Source organism: Gallinula chloropus (assembly GCF_964237585.1).
Source record: "Gallinula chloropus genome assembly, chromosome: 8".
Classification (NCBI taxonomy): domain Eukaryota; kingdom Metazoa; phylum Chordata; class Aves; order Gruiformes; family Rallidae; genus Gallinula; species Gallinula chloropus.
The window spans coordinates 13,296,476-13,314,775 of NC_140093.1; the positions used below are offsets into that span (position 1 = coordinate 13,296,476).

At 53.5% G+C, this 18,300-nt stretch overlaps 1 protein-coding gene across 1 annotated transcript in view; it reads left to right on the forward strand.

Annotated features, from left to right (window-relative positions):
- The window catches only part of DIS3L2 (DIS3 like 3'-5' exoribonuclease 2), a 191,910-nt gene that overhangs the window by 171,813 nt on the left and 1,797 nt on the right, over positions 1 to 18,300 (forward strand). Inside the window, exons 16-21 of the mRNA XM_084267510.1 lie at positions 9,885 to 10,068; positions 11,250 to 11,336; positions 15,600 to 15,747; positions 15,999 to 16,129; positions 16,369 to 16,473; positions 17,145 to 17,246. Coding sequence (XP_084123636.1) covers positions 9,885 to 10,068; positions 11,250 to 11,336; positions 15,600 to 15,747; positions 15,999 to 16,129; positions 16,369 to 16,473; positions 17,145 to 17,246 — 757 coding nt within the window. The remainder of the gene's footprint in view (positions 1 to 9,884; positions 10,069 to 11,249; positions 11,337 to 15,599; positions 15,748 to 15,998; positions 16,130 to 16,368; positions 16,474 to 17,144; positions 17,247 to 18,300) is intronic.

Genomic DNA, 18,300 nt, shown 5'->3' on the forward strand with positions numbered 1-18,300 from the left:
AAGCACTCATAATGGGAACCCAGAGGGGCAGTGGGGTAGTTGACATTAGATTACTAAAACTCAACTAGAAAAGTGAACCAGATCAAACTTCAAAGTTACCCCATGTTGAGCAGGAGGTTGGACCAGAGACCTGCAGCAAAAGAGCTGCAGATGTAGCAAGTCACTGCCTGCCTTACATTTTGTGAACATCGGCAGGTACAAAGTGGGTTGTTGTGCCACTGCTGCCTTTGACTGCCAGATTATTTAGATTACTTTCCATGGGTTTTCTCTTTTAGTCTTTTTTGGCCAGCTTTTCTTACTCATCTCTTCACAAGCTTCTGCAGGCTCCTGCTTGTTTGTCCCTGGGTTGCATCCTGGTGGTAGATGCTTCCATAGTCCTTGACCATGTCAAAGTAAGCTTCCAGTCTGGGATATGCATCCCTTCTTTATTTCCCCCATGTCCATCCTTTTGTCTCTTGCTTTGGGAGTAATCAAGTCTTGAGTGCCAGGTGAGCTGGGGAAAAGCAGAGCCAAAGACTGAAGGGAGAAATGCACACAAGGCATGAACATCTCCTCAGTGGAAGCATCTGGGAGAGCATTAGCTGGTGGGGAATGTGGCACAGGAGGGGCCATTCTAGCAGTCTGTGACTCCCTATGGCACTATCAGTTCTCCGGGTGATTAAATGTTTGTTTCTCCCTTACTGAAAACTTGTCTCAGATTAAACCACCGTAATAGAAAGCTCAGGTTCTGGAGCGGTCCCAAGTGTAGGTTAATATTTACAAGCTCTCAGCTTCAGGTTTTAACGCCATCCCTTGCTAGCACAGAGATGAAATCCCTTTAAAAACCCCTTTTGATCTTTCTGGTTCATGACATGGCTTTAGGAAGACACTTCCCATATGAAACTGGCAGATGTCTAAATGGAAACGTACATTTTTCTCCTCCTTTCAGGGACTGGTAACAGACGAGGAGCCCCCTATGTACAAGGGTCCATGGCTTTATAATGAAGCAGAAGTGACGGACAGTATCTCTGCAGGATGCTCGTGCTAGGAAATGTCAGGATGTTATTTCTGCCTCAGTGGCTTAAGATCATCTGTTTACCTAATGGACTTACATTTGCATTTTGCAGGTGTTGTGTTAGTATTAATGTGTTGTCTGAATTGTTAATATCCCTCCACTTCAGTGTTACATTAATGAAGGCTGCAGGGGATGGAAAAAAGACCTGACTAATTAATGGGCAAAAAGCATCTTTAACTTTCCATCGTGCTGCCCTTTGCTTCCACCTAATGGGTCTTGGCATTTCTGGTCAGCAGCCATGTAACACACGCTGCTGTATGGAACACTCAGAGACAGACTTGCTAATTTTTCTGACCTATAAATCACTTGTGTAAACTTTTAACGGCACAGAAAAGTGCCTTTCATTCCTGCTTCCTCCTTTCGGCGGGAAATGCGGCCTGATAACAGGCAGCGCTGGCCTGATGTGTGGGGCCGGAGGCTGTCCCGTCAGGAGAGGGGCTGTCTGCATTTCTTCAGGAATTCTTTCCATTCCCCTCTTTGCTGGACGCTGGATGACATTAAAATTACGTGTCTTGTCATAAGCTCTGCATTTGGAGCCAGTGGCGTATCAGGCTACACGTCCCAGGAATGTGGACTGCCAGTCCGGCTTTGGGCGCTGGTTGTGAGGCATCTGTACTCTCCTCTGCACCATCTCAGACCCAGCTTGGGCTCTTTCACCTACCAGGAATTCCCAGGGGCTGGAGAAAACTCCTGGGGGGCCTGCTCTGGCCATGGGTGGCTGGGCAACACCCCTTCTTGGGAGCATCCTCATGTATTTCTGAAAGTAAGGCTCGCCAGCTCAAGCGCTGATTGCTTTCGTAAGGCCTGTTAGCTGAACACGGCATTGAGTTGTGTGTGTTAGTGGTCACTGCCTATCCCTTCCCCTATGGCTGTGTGAGAGGGAGCAGGCCTGGGCCATCGTAGCTTCCTCTGAGAGATGGGACCTCACTGAGTCAGTGATTCCCAGGAAAGTCAAACCTGATCTGATATGGGATCTGGGCTGGGATTCCCAGCCACACAGCTCCACAGGGACTGTGGTCTTCCTTGTGGAGAAGACCTTTCCAGTGCTGCTGTGGTCTTACTCGTGGAGAAGTGCTTAGACAGGGTGAAGATGATTGTGTTTTAAAGGAGGGCTTTTGAACAGAACCATCACTTTGATGCTGACATCCAGCATGGGTGGGGAGGTCTGTACAGCAGCGGCAGCACAGGAGGCATTTCTAGTAGGGGGGTCGGTGTGGGGCCATGGGCCTGTGCTGGGCAAATGGCACTCTGCAGGCTTCTTTGGGGACTGTTGGAAAAGAGGGAATCTTGACCCAGGAAGGACGTTCCTGGAGCTTCCTCTGTCTGCGATGCTGAGGGTGAAGTCCATGGACCTGGGCTCAAAAATGGGATAGTTCTGAGAAAAGCATGGAGAATGCTGGAGCTGGAACTGGAGGAGTCTGCTGCAGTCGTCCTTGTGTGTCCTGTGTGGCCCAGCACGTGGGTGCAGGTCTAAGCTTCTGTCCCTGGCCCGTGGCAGCTGAAGACACTGTTTTGGCACAGAGGGACGCTTCATCTTCGTGCCAGGAGTCTGAAGGTTGTTGCCAATTTGCATGAAAAGGAGCAGACTGCAGTCATATTAACATTTAATGAAGAGGCGCAGCCCGCGGAGACTCCGTCCTCTGCAACACTCACTCTTCAGTTCGATGAGGTTTTCTTTGCCACTTGGATTAAGACAGGATGGAAGGTGGTGGGATGGGCAGGCATTGCCTTTATCCCTTCCATACAAACCACACAGGGGGTTGAGAGGCTCCAGGCTAGGCAGGGAGTATTTGCCAGCAATGCAGCCAAGCACTGAGAGGTGCCAGAGGCCTGGTGACCGGCTTGTGCCATCCTTGGCACACTGGCGTCTGGCCTGACGTCATGCTGCCAGATTAAGTCAGCTCTCACATGTAATGGGGCTGCAAAGTGATGCTGATATTTTCAAAGCAACTTAGGCAAATGGTTGAGGTTTTTCTAGCGGTCCAAATCCCTGTGTGCAAACCCACATTGGGCTTTAAGCAATTAATTCCTAATCATGCTGAATGCCTTCAGTAGCCTGGCTTTAGTATTGAGAGCTTAAAATGGTTTTCCATTGTACCACAGTTAGTTTGGATAAAGCAAAGAGAGTGGTCTTATGGCATTTCCAGCCTCAAGGTGCGAGAGTGGCCAGTAAGTGATATTTGCATTCAGAAAACCCTCCCATGCATTTGCGTTGTAGGCATCTATTACTGGGAAAGCACCATAGCTAATAAAAAGGGCATTCATTATACCCCAGAAAGGGAGTTCATTAGAAGGAAGAGCCATTTTAGCTTGGTAAGAAATGAATCTAAAACTGCCTCAGAGCTGCTATACTCATCAAGTTTCGATGTTAACAGTTTTAACCAAGAGCTAATTGAGCAATCTCAGAAAGTGGAGTAATTCCATTATTCAGCTCTGCTTTGTTCAAGGCTACTGCTAGCTGCAAAAGGAGCACAAATGACTTTCATCAAGCCAGAAACCACCAGTGTTCTTGCCTTTTGCTACTTTTTCTTTAAAAAAAAAAAAAAGTAGGGCTTCTGGGCTTTTGGCAACTGTCATTGGCAAGGGCAGCTCCACACCAGCATTGCAAGGCTCATATATAACCTTACGGTCCAAGTTTTTGGATAATGGGATTTGATGTTCATAACTCTTCAGGCAGCGGTGGTGTTCTGCAGTGAATGGCTGAAGATGTTCCTGTTCATTGGATAGGCAGTGTCACCAGGAAGACAGTACACCGTTCTTGCAGGATTTTGCATGGAAAAGAGCCATTGCAAGCACCGATCCAGCCACTCGCCAAAGAGCATGATTCTGTCATTGGCTGTGCTCTCAGGAGATGCGGGATTAGCTAATGTTGCTTTTAGAAGAGCTTTTATAGAAACCTCTCAAGTTCCTTTGCTTCATGGAAGAGCTGTAATCAAAAATAAACGTACATGATTTCAAGAAAAGAAGAAAAAGTCAAACGGCATCCAGCGTCTTTGGACTTGCTGCTTTGGAGGGACACTGTTGGTTGAACTGTGGGGCTGTTTCTTTACCGTTTTCCTTCAGCTGCTGCTGCTGTTCTCAGATGTGCACAGGACTGTTAGCAGGCTTTTGTGGAAGGTGACTTTCTCTTGGTGCATGCAGCAGGATTTAGAGTCACATTCCCAGGAGGTGGCTGTAGATCTCTTGTTTGTTATGAGACTGTGCTGCAGCAGTAATCCTCTTGAAGCCAGCAGAGAGTGAGGGCTCTCAGCGACGCACTGCCCTTAGCAAAGGGTCATCCATCCATCCATCCATCCATCCATCCATCCATCCATCCATCCATCCATCCATCCATCCATCCATCCATGTCTTTACAGCCTTCCCAGATGCACACGAGCAGGCCATGGCTTCCTTTCCACAGCTCTAGCCTCCCAGGGCACTGCTTGGTTCGCACGCAAACCAAGTGTGATGCTTTCAAAGCTCCACAGTCCTTATCCCTATTTGGACCCAGCACGGAGGTGGACAACTGAGGCAGACACGTAGCTATGGGTTGAGAAACCAGAAACTTTGACTGCTGCTCAAAGACAGGCTCACACTGAGCTGGGAGAGTAAACCCATCTGGAGGTGGGAAGGAGTGCAGACAGCAACAGCCTTGTTGTCTGTGCAGGAGGCAGCAAGTGCTGCAGGAAGACAAGATGGGGAGAGGCAGACATGTTTTTGTCATGGGGTAAAGAAGTTTGGTAACCTGTGCAGAAATGCATTGGTCACATTTGGCTCCAGTCTGATATGCTGGAAGGATGCTGGGATTTACCTGGTGGCAGCTTGCCCAGTGACAGGGACCAGACTCCAGCTCAGGATGGTTCAATTCTGTCCCTCTGGGAGCAGGTTTCCTCAATGAGCTACATGTGCAGAAAAGACCAACTTCTCCAGTCTGTCAGTAGCAGTTAAAAACCCCTGCCATGGGAGGGTTTCAAACACCCACACTCGAAATGTGGCATTTTGAGTTCATTTCTGAGCCTGCACCTCAGCAGTGAGGACATTTCCAACGCCTGGATACCCTCAGCTCTCTTGTCTTGCAGGAGGGGATGGAGGTGAAGAAGTTGGCTTGAGGGGGAAGCCGTGCCCCTCTGTCCAGCCCTACCTCGCTGCCGTTTGCTCTGAAGCCTACGGCTCTGTTACACTGGGGGAACAGCAGGTGGTTTTACGTTGCTCTGCTTCAACCAAGCCGCCTGCCTCCTTCCTGCTCCTACTGGATTGCAGACAATGTACTCCTTGTCTCTCCCTTGCAGCAAACCTTGCTTGGCTGATGTCATTTGTTAAGTTAATCAGGGAGAGTGGGCACTTCAGTGGCTGTTGTATAGCCCGGCGGCATTGCCATGGAGACGAGCAGCCAAACAGCCATTTTACTTGCCCTGCTTCACTCTGCAGAGATTTGGCACCAAAAACCAATATTTTACTTGCCATCAACCAACTGACTGGCTGAGGGTGTGAGTAGTTTTTCAAGGTTGCTCTCTAGAGATTGGGAAGTGTCTAGCTAACCTGTTACGGAACAAATAGTAAGGCTGCTACTAAAGCAATTGCAGGGTTCTGAATATGCAGCTTCTCTTCTCCTGTCCCTCAGATGTTTGGCTCTGATGGGAGCTGTGAAAGAAGAGTTACAGTAGCGTAGGTTTGGGGCTGCCATCAAGGCACCACCAGTCCTCTTCACCTGGATGGTTAGTTACATAGGTAGTATTTGCCTGCAGGAGCCATGACCATCATTTAAGGTAGTCTGAAGTGCACCAAGTTCTGTGCTTAAGAGCATCTCAGGAGCCTGAAATCTCCCCAGCAGTCGGTGGGATTTAGGAGCCGGGATGCCTCAATCACGTTTGAAACTCAGAGGCAAACGCTTTTGAGAACTGCACACTCCGTCTGACCTCTTGCATAAGGCAGGCTATAGAGTTTCACCCGCTGCCTCCCGCACCAAGCCCATAACTCATAAGCAAAATCTGGGTATTGAAAGAGCCGGCAGAAGATGCTTACGCATGTTAACAGCCCTCGCAGGCCGGCCCGCCTCTCCCTCTCCTTCCTCTCCTTAAATGATGTACACGTTAAATGGTGCGTTGAACAGGTTTGGAAACGCTCCCTCCTGCAGCCCCGGTGTAGCGGGACAGCCGGGATCTGCCGGCACCTACAGGAGGGACAACCACCTGCTAACCCCCAGCCCTCTCCACAGGACAGCGGAGGAAACCTCGCATCAGCACAGAAAGGGCAAAAGTTCAGGTCAGATTGTTTATGGGATTTTAGGGAGCCGGGAGCCAAGGATAGCTCAGCTAATCCAGAGGAAACTGTAGCGATGGCGTTAGGCTGCGTTTCACATGGGATTCATTCAGCGCGCGTTCAGATGGACCAGTCTTTCTGTCTCCATTTTTTTAGCCATGAAATATTTTTCTTTGCGCTCCCATCTGCCAGCTGCCCCGAGCCAAACTCCGAGCTGGGCTGTTTTAAGAAAAAAGAAGGGGAAAAAAAACCCCAAACCCACTTGTCATTTGACCTGCCGACGAGTTAACAGAGCTTCAGCGCTGCTCCCAGTAACACCAGTGCCAGGTGCTGGTCTGGCCCCCAGCCACTACCAGCCAGCATCCATTCCCGCCTGCCTCAGTCAGCATCCATTGCTTTTTTCCAAGCCCTGGCATAGTGCTTGTGGAGCCAAAGCCCTGGTGAGGACACTAGCTAAAAGGCCACGTGGGAGAGGAGGAAGGCAGCGGTTTTGTGGTGCCCTCCTGTTCCTCAGCACCTGAGGCCAGTGGTTGGTCTGTCCCAGCCCTGGCTTGTCCTCTGAGTCTTTAACATCCCATGCAGTCTCAGCGTAAGCCCCTCCTGGGAACGTGGTTTTCCTTTCAGGTGCAGTGAGACCACCACATTAAGCTGTTTGTTGCAGATCTTGGCTCCCTCCTCATGTCCTGAGCCACAGACCCTGTTCTTCTGCAGAAGTGGTGACCTGTCTTAACTCTGGGTGCAGGTGCCAGTTCTTCTGCTGTCCTCTGACCCTGGCAGGCTCTCATGGGCTCTGGATTAGCCCAGCTGTCACCTGTCCCTTCTGGAAGCTGCTTTCCTCTCCCTGGGGACTCAATCTCAACATTTGAAACAAACCTGCCTAGGAGTTAGCGTGGAGCAGCCCCACTTTCACACTTGCAGGGCTGCTGCAGTGGGGTGTGTGTGGGGAGCAGCTCTGTGACCCCAGGGTGATCCAGAGGTGGGAAGGACCCTCCATCCCCACAGGGTGTTTTGGTGTCAGCCCACAGGGCAGCGAGCCTTCCTGGCCCACCATGGCTCATTCACCCAAGTAGCCTGAACTGACCCCTTGGGTCCCTGGGGCTTCTCTTCCCCCGGGATACAGGGTAGTGCCCAACCTCATCTGTGTTTCCTGCTCCTTGGGAGCCCAAACTACAGCTATGTCTCCCAAAACCTGTCCCTGCCTTTGGTCAAGGGAGCAAGACAAGTAGCTTTTCAACTCCGAATATCTGTGATCATATCCTGTACATCCTGGAAAACTCCTGGGTGCATCCTGATAAGATGTTCCTGCCCGTGTGAGCAGCCCAACTGTGTGCCTTCTCTTGACACGGGCTGTCTTGGATGCTGTCTGGGGGTGGTGCTCCAGGTGTGGATGTGTTGAAGGGCAAGAAGGTGGAGTCTTGCAGAGCAGAGTAGCAAGTATATATTCTTGGTTTTTCTTTGGCTGGAAAGGCATCCCTGGCAGGAGGGTGCTCAGGTATTACCTTCACCTCTGTGCTACTTGTAATATCAGAGCAAGGATATCCCCAGGAAGATTTAAAAACCTCATGCTCCAAAATACTAAAACAAAGTACAAAATTGATAATCAGGTGGAAAGGGCATCCAGCCCAGAGTGTCAGTGGAGGTCAGAGGTAAAGGCTTCATGCTCCAGCATGCAATGGGAGCAAGAATAACATGGGCTGCTTGAGCAGTGGCTCACACTGCTCCTCTGTAGGACATGAGATAAGTATGTTGCATTGCGCCTGTGACACAGAAGAGATGCTGTTCACTGGTGTTCATTGACTTGTCTTTAAAACCAGCTTTGTGCCTCACTCCTCAGAGCCCACATTTTGGGGGAGGTGGAAGCCTCGCCGTGTCCTCAGGCCGCCATTCCCCACATGCCGTCTGCCGCCACGGCATCTGGGTGAGAGCGGGTGGCTGCGCCCACACCCAGGAGATGGGGATGGCCGTGCCATAACCCACTGGGTGCAGCTCCCAGGCTCCTGCCCCTGGGTGCCTCACGGCCGGGGTGCCCAGCACCCTTGGGCCATGCTGTCCCGCAGCCCCCCAGTGCCGTGGCCATAGAGGGACCGATGTTGCCATCTGCTGGCTTAGCTGCACAGGAGCAGCAAGAGCTTGGCTCTCAACCCTCCTGGAAGACACGGAGGTGTAGAGACCATGCTCCCACGCTGTGCTGCGGGCGCATTGCCCACCCTCTGACCCAACCCTTGGCCTTCTGGTAGCATCTGGCGTTTCAGGGACAGGGTGGGTGGCCCCATCCCATTTAGGTTGTGCTGCTTCCCACCCCTTCCTGCATTGCCCACGTGTGAAGGTGTCCCTCCTGGCCTCCCTGCCTCTGGCACAAGGTGCTCTGGGAGGACTCACAAGGCTCTCATGAAGGGAGCTCTTTCCCATTAAAGATCAACATTTCCACTGCTGGTTATCGCAGTCAGGTGCTTACTCCTCCTCTGGGCTTGTCTTTATTTCCTCTTTTGAGTTCTTGGCAAGTACTCCCAGACTGGGAGCGTATTGCTGCTGTAGCAAGTACCCAGGAGCACATCACCCTACACATCTTGCCCAGAGATGGCCGGAGATGCAGGACCACCAGCTCCAGCCCAGGTCCCCCAGCCAGCCCTGCAAAATCGCTGCTTTGCCTGCAGGAGCAGCAGGGCTGAGCTGTAATCAGTGACAGCTCCTTGGGCATTGCTCAGAGGATGAGGTTACTTCTGTAAATCTATTATCTTTTTTGGCAATTAGCGCCAGTTAGGAGCCTTGGGAATACATGCAGCAAATATCAGGAAGCCCAGTTAAGCACATCTCTCTGCTTATCTAAGACCAGTTAAACAAGTCTCCTGAGGCACAGCCCTACAGCTGGTAGCACAACCCCCCGTGCTCCAAAGATGATCTCTAGTGCTGGGATCTGCTTTTCTTTGCGGTGTGTAGCCCCAGAGATTTCCATTCAGTGCACGTACATTCAGAGGGGGGTGAAGGGGAAATCACCCCACCCTGGGGTACCCCCAGCAGTCTGCAGGTTGCATGGAGGACTCCCAGGTCCTGGCATTGCCCGGATGCCAGAGGCAGCCCCTCTGAGCTGTGCCCATGGCTTGCCCTGCCCCAGCGCTGGGTGGAAGCCCGGCATGAAGGCGGGCGGCGGGGCTTGACCACACATGTCGAGCTCAGGATGGGGGAGCAACCGAGACGCTGTTTGCTCTGGCCCCAGAAGACAGCGGTGTGTGTTTGTTTTCCAGGCTATCTCTTGCACGGCGTTTGTTTTGCTTGTCGAGCGTTTCAGGAGATAAAATGACCTAAAGGGAGATTATTTTATCCTAATTTAAGCTGTCAATTTATCACTGACTTCTACTTGTCTGCGCCAGCAGGACAGGCTGCTCTGAATCCCCAGGGAAACCTCAGCTAGAAAGTGAGAATTTGGGGGGGGATTTGCTGCAGTCTCACATCTAATCTGTGCTTATAACAGCAACCGTGAGCTGCTCCCCCGTCCCCCCATGTCATATTAGTTCCCTTTGCTATGGACTGGCCTGGTTTCCCAGGGGACTCCCCTCTCTAACTGGGGCTCGGGGTTGTTTTTCTCGTGCTGCAGGCTGGTGGAAGAGTTCATGCTGCTCGCGAACATGGCCGTGGCCCATCAGATCTACCACTCCTTTCCCGAGCAGGCCCTGCTCCGCCGCCACCCGCCACCCCAGACCAAGCTGCTGAAAGACCTCATGGACTTTTGCAACCAAGTTGGCCTTGACATCGACTTCAGCAGTGCAGGGACCCTGCATGTGAGTGCACTGGCCTGGCCAGAATTGGGGCCAGGGGTGTGAAGGCAGCTACGTGGTGACATGTCTGTGGCAGCACGTGTTTTATTCCCTGTCCCCCTCTGCCCAAGCAGAGCTGATGAGTGTCCTGTGCCAAAATAAAACATCTCATTCGCTCCTGACCCCAACAGCACTGGGTGAGCGTGGCCTGGCCTGTCCCAGTCAGCCAGCGTTGTGCACAAAGCTCAGACCAGGGTGATGAGGGCCTTGCAGGTGACCCCAGTGGCATTCTCTCCACAATGGGTAGGATATTTTGGCACAGGGGCACTCTCTGGGACACCCCCATTTCCTTACTTGGCAGGTCCTGGGCAGGATTCTTGCTCTGTCGTGTAGGAAATGCTCTTCAAAGGGGTGTTTCTGTCTGGGCTGCAGAAGGTCTCAGGGAGGGCAGGGTGGGGAGCAAGCTGACTGGGAAGGACTGGAAAGGGGTGCTGGGAAAGGTCAGACACAGCCAGCACGGAAGGTATCTGACCGCTCCTCTGCTGAGTGTGTCCTGAGGCTGAACTCCAGCTGAACAGCACAGGGCAGGTTCCAGGATTTTCTTTACTTGCCACAACTGGACTGTGGATAATCCTCCATTAATCCCATCCCTGCTGGCCTCCTGCACACCCCTCCGTCGGCTGGGGCTGCTTTCCCCGCTTGCTGGCTGTGCCGAGGCTCTGTCAGCAGGCATGGGGCTGCGCACTCAGCTCCTCTCCTGCACTTTGAACCCCCCAGCCCTTCCTCTGTGCTGGCCCCAGGCAGTGACCTCCGATATCCAGCTCTCCCCAGAGTCCCATTAGTCCGTGTGCCGGAGCCCTCAGTAGTTGGATGGGAGTCAGGCAGGGGTCGGGAGAGGGGCTACGGGTGCTCTCACGTGCTGCATGTGTGGGGACAGAGCCAGTGGTCCCTGTGCCCTGAGTGCTCCCTGCCACTGACCCCGGGGGGTGGGTCAGTGCTCAGGACTGTGTGTATAGTCCTGTTGGGGCTGCTGGGACCAGAGTAAAGCCCAATTTCGTGTGCACTTCTTGGCTTATGAGGGGATTTGCAGGGGAAAAAAAAGGAATTGGCTCTGATGAGCTGCTGTTTGTCCCAGTAAGGTCTGCCTGGGTCCCCTACCACCAGAGCTTGCAAACACTGAATGAACTGTCTCTTTTCTCCTCCAGAAAAGCTTGAATGAAACATTTGGGACTGACAAATACTCCGAAGCCAGGAAAGAAGTGCTGACCAACATGTTCTCCAGGCCCATGCGGGTAAGAACAGCACTGTGGTGTTGAACACATCCAGCTGTAGCTGTGTGCTGTGGCTCCATCTTCAACCCTTGTCCCTTGTGCATTAGCAAACAGGCACTGAACATAGTGCTGTGGGGCTGACAGCAGCTTCCCCCAGTGCCTGCAGCACCATGCAGAGCTGCTCTAGGTGGCAAGGTCAGGCTGAGCCTCTCCTCAGCCCTCGTAGCTTGGGATGTTACACCCTTGAAGTTGCATGTGGGATGTTAACAGACTCATAGGGACCTGGCAAGCTCCATGAAGAGCTAGTGTTGGGCTCCATGGCTCGTGTTTGTGTCATTGCCTTGTATCGTGGCGTCCAAACTGGTCCAAAGAAGGAATCAAGAGTGAAGATGCTGTAAGGGTGTGTGACTGGCCCTAAGTGCAGTCTGGTATTCAGACACATGCTCTTAGAAGCAGGGAACCCTTTAGTCTCCATCCAGACCAAGAGATAATCTGTGAAAGTCTCTGCGATAGGGGCTGATTGTTGTGTTTGGTGCATCTGCAGCTCAGGATACTTAGTAGGGTGCTTATCACCATCAAAAGACATTTTTGTGAAGCACCTGCCTTTCTAGTTTGCAGCTGGGCGTAGCACAGCCTTTTCTGAAGAAAGCCCTACCCCACAGGGAGAAGGGGCACGTTCCTGAAATGGTCTCTCTACTGCAGCCTGCTTATCGCTGCAGGAATGAATCATCATCCCAACATCTCTCATTTGACTGTCATTCTTGTAATTAGCTTATTTGCTCCATTTACTCATTAGCAGTTGCCTGAAGTCCTGCTGTACTTTGGTGACCTACTGCATGCTTGGAAGTGGGATTTGGGGACTGAAGCCATTCAGTAAATCACCCACTGATATGTGTGTCCAGCTCAGGAGTGCTGCTTTGAAAAGCGCAGGGAGTGTCCTCTGGAGCTGGCTGTGTTGTCCCAGATCCCAGGTCCTGCTTTGGCTTGTTGTTTCCTTCTGTCACATCTTCCTTTTCTGGTGGAAGGTGCTAACAGTGATCACATGGGTGACATGTATTCCCTGAGGTCCCTCTCCGGTCCCACTGACGGTGGTGCCAGCCTGGGCTTTGCCAGCAGCACCTGGATCAAGCCCAGCTGTGGGCCAGGAGGGATAAGTAAGGAGAAGACAACTTGGTTCTGCAGTAGCACCCAGGAAGAATTGAGCTTTTTGGGATCCACTGATGTGCTGGGATACCTCTGTGGTATCCTGATGCTGTGGTCTGAGAAGTGGTGGGTGCGCTTTGAGATCCCTCCCAGCGGCTCTTGTGAAGATTTAGCACTGTGAATACACGTTAGATTTGTACGTGGAAGAGAGATCAAGTTTTGCAGGGTGAAGTCTTCTGCAGAGCAGATACCAGGCAGTTTGGGGAAGAAGAAAGAGGAAGTTTTAAAGGAGACATGATTTTGGCAGGACCTAGACTCGTTTCATTGTCAGAAGACCAAGGTGCCTGTGTGTTCAGGGGTGCTGTGCAGTCCCCTGACACCTGGCATGCCTGCTGACCGGCACGCTCCCATCACAGGCAAAACCCAGTTTCCAGCTGAGCCTATTGTCCCTGCAGCCCAGCCTGTCTTTGGGTGGTGAACAGCATTCCCATCCACTGGCATTCCCAACAGTTGGTGTTCCCCAGCATGATGGTATTGCTGGGTGTCATGGGAGAGGCAGCAATCTGTCTGTAGCCTGGGGCTGGCTTACACCACTGGCCAGTTGCTGCATTGTTGATTAGCTTGTAAGTGGATTCTTAGACTTGCCCAAAGCCATTGGCTGCGTAAAGAGATGCTCCCCTCCTGCTTTAGGGCCTCTTCCAGGAGTGACCCAGGATGTGCTCCCAGCATTGGATCTGTATGACCTCAGTCCAATCCATAAGGAAGGACCATGGTGCTGTGGGGGCAAGAGACATCAGCCTTGCCCTCTTGTGTTCTCTGGTCCCTGACCACACTCACTGAGGGAGGACTCACAACCCCCCAAAGTCCTGAGCAACTCAGATTTCCACTGGTACTGAACGTGGAGGGCGGGTAGTGCAAAGCCGAGCCAGCGCCCCTTGGGAAGGCAGGCAGCTCCTTTCCCTGGGAGGAGGAATTCTGCTGTCAGCCACCAGTCTTGGAGCAGATGGGAGAATCGGCCCCATCCCATCCTGCCAGCATCCTCAGACCCCACAGCCCCTCCCTGGGCAGAGGGCAGGTCTGAGCGTTGGCAGCTGCAGAGCTGGTGTCAGGGGCTGAGCATCGCTCTGACAGATGGTGTGGCGAGACCATCTGGGCCCAGGGCGCTGAGTCACCTGTATCCCTGTGTCTCAGTGCCCAGTGAGGAAGCTGGTGTTTCTGGGACATGGCTGCAGGTAAATCGGCCAAAACGAGCTCCCCACAGGTTTAGCCCATGGTCACACCGAGCCTGAGTCTTCTATCTTTGCTCCACGCTGGTCGTTGAGACATCGGACTCTTGGAGGAGGAGGGAGATAGGAGGCAACTGGTGACATGTGTGTCTGGGGGAGCGCCTGGGTTGCCGTGCCAGGAGCCTCGTAACAGCTGGAGGAGCAGCGACACACCATTTTTCAGGGGCTCAGTCACTCGGGAATTCAATCTGTCCGTAAGAGCGAAAGCTGCCCCTGGTTGACTGGGGCTGATTTATTTCCAAGCTTCTCACAGTTCTCCGGGGATTGCGGCAAATCCTGGGGATTTGAGACCACTTGTGAGTCAAATCTGTTAATGAGCAAACATCTGCTTTATGCCAGGCTGATGTCACTGAGTAGCGCTGTCATGGCAGTGAGGACAGGTACCAGATGCGTGTCAGACTGGGCTCTCTGCGGCGCGTAACCTTAGAGGGGTATTTCTGCTGCGATGCCCAAGCTGATGCCAACCTCACTGAGGGTCATGAGCTGCCAAGAGGGTGTCAGAAATGGTGCCAGACCCAGCAGCCACTGGGTTTGCCCAGCACATCCATCAGGAGGAAGCACCTCAGACACCACCAGGCCATGTGGGACCCTCAGCATCTTTTCTGACTTAAAACAAGGCCAGGATTGCCCAAAACTGTTTCCCCTTCTGCCCAGGAACCTGGCCTAGGTGCTGTAAACCCCCTGTAACTCCACACTGGCTGTCTGCTCAAGAACACTTGTCCTCTCCGGCATCAGCCTCCAGCACTCAGCATGTCTCCCTGCCCGACCGCGCAGAGCCGTGTTCGGTGGGAGCCGAGCTAATTGAGTGGAGACCGTACTTCTCAGAGTCCATCAGAAACAATTTAATTCTGGGTTGTGGAAATTGGCAGCCGCCACAGCTCCTATCCCAGCTCTTGGGTCTCATAATAAGGCTGGGACCGATGCTGCTTTTTTTAACCTGCTCTATTTACTTGCCCGGATCAGTGCGCTGCTGCTCAGCAGGAGCTGGCTGTGCCGCTGGGCTGGGGAACGGAGGATACAGCTGCCCAAACCGTGGATCCCAGGACAGCTCTGTAACCAGAGCTGGCTACTCCTGTTTTTTTAAAATCACTTGCTCTTATTTTTAAATGGGTTCATTCAATCGCCACTGTGCCATGACCCCGTCGCAACCCCCCTGACCTGCACAGCCTCCCCTCCCCGCCTGGGCTCAGGCCCTCTTGTTTTCCCAGCCCCAAGGGCTGGTGTTTCACAGATGTAAAAATAAAAGCTGTAACATGTGGGATAACAGGGGCGGAGCGGCCAGGAGAGCCCTGCCAGACAGGCTGCTGGGCAGCACAGGGCCCAACATTGGTTTAGCCCAGCTGCTCGGCTTCCCAGCCGTCATCTTGGGGTGAAGCAGGGGGATCGCAGCAGGGCTGTCGTCTCCTCCTCAGTGAACAGAGGAGCTGAACACCCCTGCTGTTGGTGCTCTCCCAGCAAGGGTGCTGGGTGTACAGAGCCTGTGGCTGGACCCAGAACCAAAGAGCACAGTACAGGAGCTGCTCTGAGAGACCCCTTGTTTGGAGAGCTTCCACAGCAGGCACGGGACAGGCTGGGCTCTCCACTGGAGGACAAGGGGATGGTGGATGAGCCCTGAGGCTGGATGGGAAGCAGGAGGCTTAAATCCAAGTGTGACATGGAAATGGGTGCGATCCTTGGGGCCAGCCAGGGTTGGTTGACAGCGCAGTGCCCTTTTCCCCTTTGCTCTGTGCCAAGTCCCTGCAGCACCCACCTTGGCCCTGCACAGCCCAGTGAAGGACAGTTGGCTGCTGGAGCTCAGGCACAGACCCCTCCGGCCCCATGCAGGGTCCTTCCCACTCTTCTCCCCCCTTTTCAGATGGCTCTCTACTTCTGCACCGGTGTCCTGGAGGATGAGACCCTCTTTCGCCACTACGCCCTGAACGTGCCCTTCTACACACACTTCACCTCGCCCATCCGCCGCTACGCAGACATCATCGTGCACCGTCTCCTCTCCGCCTCACTCGGTGGGTGCCACCCATCCGCTTGCAGAGCAGCTGTGGGTGCTGTGAGGGTGGGGGGGTGGTTGTGCCCAGCATGGGCAGGACTCCCAGGTTCCTGTCTTGCCTGCTGCGGGTGATGGGTACTTGGAGTCGGTGTCCCATGAGGAAGCTCCCTGGCATATGAGTACCCTCAAATGACAGGGACGTGTCGGTGAGCTGGGTCTCTGGAGTAGGAGGGAGCGCGAGCATGTCATTGTCACCTGTGTCCTTCCCAGGTGCCAGCTCCCCCATCAAGATGGAGAAAGAGGCCATCCAGAGACAGGCAGATCACTGCAACGACCGGAAGATGGCTTCCAAGAGGGTGCAGGAACTCAGTGCCGACCTCTTCTTTGCCATCTTCGTCAGGGTAAGAGCCGAGGCTGTCTTCCCCCTGACTGTCTTTGGCTTTCCCCGTGAAGGCTCAGCCTAGATGCCACCGAGCAGGGGGCTGTGTGGCTGCCACTGCCCCACCAGCCTGGGCGTAGGTAGAGAGGGGACACACTGAGTGACTGTCACACAGGAGCTCCAGGGCCTGGAGACACTGGCAGTCACTGGGAATGGCTGGATGGGGGACGCTGGTGTAGTGACAGCCCTGTCTCTTGGCAGGAGTGTGGTCCTCTGGAGTCAGAGGCCATGGTGATGGGTGTCCTGAACGAGGCCTTTGATGTCCTGGTGCTGAAGTTTGGAGTCCAGAAGCGCATCTATTGCAATGTGAGTACCTCGCACCCATAGTGCTGCCTCCCTGGAGAGGGCTGCAGCAACCTGGCATCACTGGAGGCTGTGGCTGTCCTGTGACCTCCTGTGCCAGTCCCACAGCCAGCAGAGATGCTCCCATGGCTGAAGGGGAGCCTTCCTGGGGTTCTCTGGAAAGGCTTTCTTTCCTCTTCATGGCCCAGTCTCAGAGGACCAGCTTCACCCCGCTGTGTGCTGGCAGTGATCTTTCCTGGTTGAAAGGGAATAAAGGCAGATTTGGGGGGACAGAGATGAATGTGGGGCTGAGGTGAGGGAAGGAATGAGGCTGGCTTTCCTTTCATTTCAGTCAGACGGTATATCTGGGGCTGTGACAGCACCACTGTGGGCCAGCACCTGTGGTTAGTGACAGCATCTTCTCTTAATAACCTGGTTATATGGCTGGCAATGACACCTTTAAACAGGACATATAGTGTGATATATGAGCTGTTTGTGTTTCACGGCAGCCCCTGATTTACGTGCTCAGCTCAGGCTCACGGGCTGCTGCATCCTGGCTGTTAAAGACCTGCAGAGGCAGTGTGCTGGGCAGGAGCAGCCTCCTCCCCATCCCCAGGCAAAGCGGAGGGGGAAAGCTGGGTGGGGGGATGTTCTTGGGGGCCACAGGCTGTTGCCAACGCTCTCCCTGCCCGCAGGCGCTGCCCTTGCTGGGCTTCCACTTCCAGAAGGTGGGAAAGAAACCGGAGCTGACACTCATGTGGGAGCCAGAGAAGCTGGAGCAGGAATCGGTGCCCCAGGTAAGATCCCCCAGTGCAGGACAGGCTCATGACACCATGGGGCTGGCATGGAGGCTGTGTGCACTGTGTGGATCCCACAGCTTCCGCAGGGTCAGGCCCAGGAGGCAGGACTGCCTCGCAGACTGTCAGGTCCTGCCGTCCTTCCATGTTTGCTCCCCAGTGAGCCCAAGCTCAGCCTCAGCCTCTTCTCTCCAGCCCTGCTCCATCCTATCACTGCCCTTACCTCTGACCTCTCCACGGCCTTCAGACTCTGCCCTGCCTGCTGTGTGCCCTGCCTCCCAATTCAGTCTCCTCCAGAAATTGAATTAACGTGCTGTTTACTTCCTTCTTCCAGATCATCAATTAAGATGTTAAGTAAGATCAGGCCTAAGGCAGCTCCCATATAGACCCTTCCTCCCATCCTGGCATTCTTTGCTCCCTCACTGGCACAGCCTTTCCTTCGAGTTTCCTTCTCGTGACAGGGTTGAGACCCAATTAGGAGGAATTTTTTAAGTCAGACTTCCTGAGATGCAGTGTCAAATGGTTTAACAGCACTGGAAATCTCTCTCTTGTGTCCCTGTCATCTATTAACTTGGTAACTCAATCAAAGGGAGCAATCGCATTTGTCTGCCTTGATTAAGTGGTGCTTCTTTGCCAACTTCTGTCTGGCATGGCTATAAAATCACAGCTGTGTTGACTGCTGTGATTCCTGCCTGTGGAGGGGTGGGAGGGCTGAATCTTCCCCGCCCCCCCTCCCTGCACAGCTCCAGGGCTGGGGGGGCTCTGCCCTGGAGCCCCGTTCCCAACGAAGCCCAGCACAACCCATCTTTGTCCTCCTGGGGCTGGATGAAGAGGACTCCTGAGGCAAGGCCGGGATGACCCTTCCAGCTGGTACAATTGACATCTTGAGGGGTCCTTCCCTTCCCCAGGGAGATGGTGAGGGGTCAGATGAGCTCCCCAGCTGCTGCAGGCGTTTCTGCAGACCTCCCTCCCTTTGACACTGAGCTTTCCCTGGGTACAGCCTGAAGCGGCCTCAGTCCCTCCTTACAGGAGCGAGTATCACTTACACCCTAGC